The following is a 5,801-nucleotide window of genomic DNA, read 5'->3' as shown; positions in this document are numbered from 1 at the left end:
GGGCGGGGCGTGCGGGGCGGAGCAGGCGTGCGGGGCTTGCCGGGGGCGGGGCTTGCCGGGGGCGGGGCGGGGCATACCGGGGAAGGGAGGGGACGGGGCATACCTGGGAGGGGGCCGGGGCGGGGGCAGGGAGGGGCGGGGCGGGGGCGGGGCGTACCGGGTGGGGTGGGGCTGCCAGGGCGGGGCGGGCGGGGCGGGCCGCGCCGGGGGTGGGGCGGGGGCGGGGCTGACGGAGGCCCTTCCGGGGACCTGGGCTGGGGACGTGTGGGTTGGGGGCCGCCCAGGGCAGGCTCGCCACCCCAGTGCTCCTGGTCGGCCGGCCCAGTGCCGACTGTCCTACGCGGGATTCCCAGGGTCCCTATCCCCCACACTACCCAGAGCCTGGACCTGGCCTCCCGCAGGACCTCGTGCCCGCCTCCCTCCACCCCCACCCACCTCCCCCTCCCCCCGTCTTGCTGCAGGAGACTGCAGGAGGCCACTCACGGCCCTCGCTGGGGTCCTGGTGCGCGGGCCCGGACAGCGCCCTGAGCCTCTCGTGGGCACCCTTACGGGTGGGCCTGGGTGCCCGCCTGCCTGGTGCCTGTCTTGCTGCCGCTGCTGGGTGCAGTGAGACCCTACGGCCGCCTGCCTCACACACCCACCTGTCCCCCTGGGTCAGGCCTCGCAGTCCAGGACACAGTGGCCCTGGGTGGGGGCACGGCGCGCCCCAGCGCAGTGTTCATGGCGAGGTGGGGCCTCGTCGGGGTCAGGACCTAGTCTTGGAGGTACCATGGATCCCAGGTATGGGCCCCAAGCTGCTCCTCCAGCAGAAGGAGGCTTGAGGGGTGCCTCAGGGCGCAGGCCAGTGCTGGCCACGTGCCCGTGACTGCCCTGCGGGTCAGGGCCAGAGGGTCCCGGTTGGCAGGGCCCCATCCCCAGCACCCGGTACAGCCCATGGGAGCCGGCCCACAACACTCCGGCCCTCAGCGCAGGCCCGCTGCCCTCTGCCAGGAAGCCAGGCGCAGCCTCAGCCCTGGCTCCTGGCACCCGCTCCAGGCTGGGCCCCCACAACCCTCCACTCCCACACCAGCCCCTCCCTGCTGTCCCTGTCTCTCCCGCCCCCGCCCCGCACTGTCCACGCACCAGGCTCGTGCCCCCGCCTCCGCGGTGGACTCTGTGTGTCTGGAGGCCACTGCGGGGCTGCATTGGCTCTTCCCCGGAGTGCGCGTGAGTCATCGGCAAGGGCGGAGCAGCCTTCTGGGCTCAGAGTTTTAATAACCGAGAGTGGGGGTGGTGTCCAGGAGCTGTCCCCTCTGGGCAGCTGCCCACAGCCCCTCCTGAGGGCTCTGCAGCAACTGAGACCGCAGCCGTGCCAGTCCAGGCCGTGTGGGCACTGCCCCCTGCAGAGGAGACTCAGCCGCGGGGCCAGAGGAGCTGGACTGCAGCTGCCCCGAGAAGGGCCAGCAGGGTGAGCACTGCCCACACCACGCTGGCCACCCAGACGCCGTGTGGCTGTGCGAGCCGGCGGGCCGGCAGCTCTGTCGGGATCCTGTTGGTCTGGTTCAGCATGTACCCGAGTGTCCAGCCAATGTCAGTACCACCAACCTGGGGGCACACGTGGTCAGCGCTGTGGAGAGGCGCCGCCCGCCCTTGCGGGGCTGCCCAGGGCCCGGGGTCACCTGCTTATGGAACGAGATGCTGGGCCAGGTCTGCTCGGTGAAGCCGTAGCCGTCCAGCAGGAGCACGAGGATATAGAGGCCCGAGGCGCAGTAGTCGTGCAGCCTGCGCTTGTCCCCCGGGTGGCTGGCCTCCAGCTGCGGGTGCAGGCCTGTGAGGCACCTCCCAGCCCCTGGCACACACACAGGCACCCGCAGCACCGTGCCCAGCAGAGCCACCCACCTGCTCCCAGGGCTTCTGGCAGAACTCCCAGATGGTGCTGTTGACCGTGGTCAGCGGCTGCCCCGACGTCAGGTTCAGAAAATTGAAGGTGTAGAAGAAGCTGGAAAAGGCCTGTGCGGTAGGGGTGGCCCGTGGGCCCAGGTCAGAGGCGCCAGGACACTGCGCAAGGCTCCCCCTTCAGAGTCCCCAGGGCCACGTGGGGGTGGGACCCTAGGGCTTGATGCAGTGCTCACGTAAAATTGGCCGCGCACGGGGGGCTGGTAGACCCCCTCAAAGGCGCAGTCCTTCCGGTGCTCGCAGCTGGAGAAGTTAAAGAGCTGGCGCAGGGCAGCGACACAGTCCCCAGGGGTCCCGGTGCCCTCCACGGTGACATTCTGGGCGAGGCCTGGAGGCGCTGTGCTGTGGACGCAGGGGGACTCGTACAGGGGGCCCGGGGCCTGCGTGGTACGGTACCCTTTGGGATAGCACGGGTGCTTGATCTGCTGGTCAGCGCTGCCCTGCTGGAACTTTGGGGAAGTGATGAGCAGCTGCCCGGTGCCACGCCGGGACCCCCAGCCCCGGAGCCCCCCCAGGAGCGCACCAGGTTGACCAGGAGTCTGTTGAGGATCTGGTCCCGTCCAAAGCACAGGTAACTATGGGTGTACACGCTGTAGTTGGACCCGTAGAGGCGGAAAGTGACCTCAGTGCTCTTGTCCTGGATGGGCCCTTCCGGCAAGAAGGTGATCTGCGTGGAGGCCCCACCCAAGTCCAGGGCACCCACGAGGGTGCCCTCCTGGGGTCGGACCCACTCCCCAGAGAAGGAGAACTGCGGGGAGAGGAGAAGGTGAGCCTGGTGTGCACAGCGCTCCCGCCCAGCCCCGAGGGCGGCCTGCGCACCTTGACCAGACTCTCCAGGACATAGTTGGTCGTGATCCAGCCTAAGGAGCCTTCATCCTGTCCAGCCAGGAGGCTGGCACCCCAAAAGTCTAGAGGGGAGCTGCCTAGCACCTGGCTGATGGCCTCAAAGACGGCTGTTGCCTGGGAGATGTTCTTCTGGCTGTGCGGAGAGAAGGTGGCAGGGTGGGGCTTGAGGAGGAGAGCAGGGGTGAGGTGTGGAGGGCAGGGGGCAGGAGGGTGTGGAGAGGAGGGGCTGCCTCTCTGGCCCACCTCACCTCAGCAGCCTCATGCCCGCTGTGGCTCCCAAGAACACGGGTGTCCCCTGCCACTGGGCCTTGGGGATGTGCGCCAGGGCCTGGTCCAGGCAGCCCCGCAGGCTCTCCCCGGCCCGGGCAGGGTCGGATGCATAGGAGGAGATTCCGGGCCCTGGAACAGCCCCCAGCACCCAGTTCCAGAGCCCGAAGGAGAGGGCCTCGTCAGCGGCTGACAGTGAGCGCCCGCCCTCCCGGGAGGAGGGGGAGGGCTGAGGCCCCTGCGCTCACCTTCCACCGTGCAGTCCAGGGCCTGGCTTACCACCCCTGTGTCGTTCTCCTTCTCCGCCGGCCACTGATACACGAAGAGGGACGTGTGCGAGGACCCCGCGTCGAAGACGACCCCAAACTGGGAATGAGAGCCAGGTCAGCAGCAGGCATAGCCCGCACTGGGCCCCCGCGCCGGGCCGGGCTCACCTTGACGCCTGCGGGCAGGAGGACACTGCTGGTCTCCACCAGGATGAGGATGAGTGTGACGAGGCCTGAGACGGCCGCCCCCACCAGCAGGGCTGTGAATGTCTGTCCCTTGCAGGAAGACCCCATGGTGGGTGGAGCAGGGGCAGGGTGCCTCTCCGTGTGCCACGGGGAGCCTGTGGCCTCTTGGCACCGCTGCCCTGGGCCTGGGAACAGAGCCGTTGGCCAGGAGAAGCCCCGTGTGCACAGCACGCTGCTCCCTGAGCCATCGTGACGGCGAGGCCAGCTGCCCACACGGCCCCTCACGCCTCTGCGTGGCCGAGGCCAGGGGCCCTGATGGGGATCTGCCAGGAGCAGCCAGTCCCCTCGGGGGTCAGCCCCTCCACACTGCTCAGCTCCAAGCCACAGCCAGGCCAGGGCCTGGAGGAGTGTCCACCCCAGCTGAGGTCCACCTGGCTCTGACCATTATGGGCTGTGCCCATGCACCCACACTGGCCCGGGGCCCTGTCCAGCCTGGCACACCAGGGAAGTCGGGTGCACAAAGGCAGAGGTTGTTGTTCCGCACCCAAAGGGAAGGCCCAGGCCTCGCCTCGTCCTGCCTCCCAGGGCACCCGCAACCCCCACAGTGCCCAGGGCAGGGAGGGGGGCAGAGCACCCAGAGCCCTGGCCAGCCTCTGGGCCTGGAGCCCCTCACCTGGTCGGGACGGCGCCTGCAGTGAGGAAGGAGCTAGTGGCTCAGGTGTGGCTCCCACCCCTCCACCCACCTGGACCCGGGTCCAGCGAGCAGTGACGCACCAGGAGCAGGTCACCGCCCCGCCCAGCACATGCAACTGCACAGAGCCTCACGGCTCCCTCCGGCCTTGCTCCCAGCCCACCGGAGTTTAGGGGTCATTCAAAACTCAGGGTCCCCCAGCACCCAGGGTCTCCTGGCACTCAGGACCCCCAGAACCTGGCAACCCCCAGAACTCAGGACCCCCAGAGCTCAGGGCCCCCCAGAACTCAGGAGCCCCAGAACTCAGGTCCCCCAGGACTCAGGCCCAGCACCTGCTGCCTGTGCTGGCCCTCTCCCGCCTGCGCACCCTCCCTCCCGGCCGCGGACTTTGCCCTTGGCCCTGCGCCTGGCAAAGGGGCCTGTCTGGGTCTGGTGACCGGAAAGGGCTGAGCTGGCCTGGGGGTCAAAGCGCCGGAGGCCAGCTCACCCTCCTCGAGGACTCCACACAGCACCCTTGCCCCTTCAGAGGTGTGGGCGCTGGTCGGCTGAGGCTGAGGAGAGGGACCCCTGGATGGGAGTTGCACAGACGTCGGTCCCGGGCCCTCCCCTGCCCTGAGTGTCTTCCCCGGCTGGCCATTGTGGCCTCTCTGGGTTTCCCCGGGCCTCTGCGTCCCCCCCCTCGGCAGAGGCTGGCACAGCGCTGGGGTTGCAGGCTGGAAGCAGCCCCAATGGCGTCAGTGCTGGCACCTGTCTGGACGTCCACTTCATGCTCTGAGAAAGGCCTTGGGGGCGGCCCACCGGCCTCTGCTCCCAGACCAGCCTCGGGCTCACGAGAGCCTCACTCTGCCTCCTTTGGGTGCTGTGGGTCCAACTCCCTGGGGCGTTGCTGGGGGTGTCACAAACGACTTCCTCCTCCTGTTAGTGTTTTGTGATGAACGAGGGGCCCCCAGAGCTCAGGCCCAGTGCTCCCCGCCTGCTCTCCTGGTCTGGGCCCTGTGGGGGCAGCAGCGTGGCCCTGCGCCTGCCTCATCCCTGACACACCCCCCAGCCTGTCCCCGTCCCCCCCCATCTTTCTTTTGGGGTCTGGGCCTCACCGGCTGTGCCTGGGAGCCTCAGGAGAGGCCCCGCCTGCCCCTCTCCCCTCTGGTCACACCCGCCCTGAGCCTTGGGTCTGCCCAGGCACAGGCCTGCGGAGACCCTCAGTGCGGTCTCTGTGCGGAAGCCCGTGGTCGGGGGTGGGCAGGGCAGTGCCTTCGCTTTGATCTCGTCCCTGCAGACACCCAAGGCCCCTGGAGACCCCGCCTTCTGGGCAGTGAAGGGGACACAGCTGGAAGGTGTCAAGGCCCGAGGACAGGGGTCCCCCAGCTGCCCCATGGTGAGTGGATGGACCCAGGGCACATCTGCTCCCGCTCAGGCCTCCCCTGGGGTACCGCTGGGGGTTCCGTCTGGGCCCAGGCCCCACAGCCAGGGCCACGGCAGGCTGCTGCCTGTTTGGGCCCAGAGATGCCACTTCCAGGCTGGCCCTGGGATGTGCAGGAAGGAGCAGGGCAGGGTGTGGGGTGCTGTGGGCTGTGCCTTAGCTCTCTTCAGCCACCGGAGTGCGTAGGCTC

At 69.0% G+C, this 5,801-nt stretch overlaps 1 protein-coding gene across 1 annotated transcript; it reads right to left on the bottom strand.

Moving 5' to 3' along the window:
* Positions 1-1,253: 1,253 nt before the first annotated feature.
* On the bottom strand, positions 1,254-4,201 carry ENTPD8 (ectonucleoside triphosphate diphosphohydrolase 8). The gene is made up of 10 exons (XM_004613356.2): positions 4,174-4,201; positions 3,483-3,685; positions 3,297-3,414; positions 3,030-3,180; positions 2,755-2,914; positions 2,459-2,683; positions 2,112-2,384; positions 1,879-1,989; positions 1,659-1,793; positions 1,254-1,584 (listed from the first exon to the last, which is right to left on the bottom strand). The coding sequence occupies exons 2-10, from the start codon at positions 3,606-3,608 to the stop codon at positions 1,393-1,395; spliced, it is 1,491 nt and encodes a 496-aa protein (XP_004613413.2). The 5' UTR covers positions 3,609-3,685; positions 4,174-4,201; the 3' UTR covers positions 1,254-1,392.
* Positions 4,202-5,801: the final 1,600 nt, after the last annotated feature.

Source organism: Sorex araneus, chromosome 1, assembly GCF_027595985.1.
Source record: "Sorex araneus isolate mSorAra2 chromosome 1, mSorAra2.pri, whole genome shotgun sequence".
NCBI classification, from domain to species: Eukaryota; Metazoa; Chordata; class Mammalia; order Eulipotyphla; family Soricidae; genus Sorex; species Sorex araneus.
Note: the sequence above shows the minus strand (reverse complement) of the source record. Positions and strands in the feature narration are given on the sequence as shown.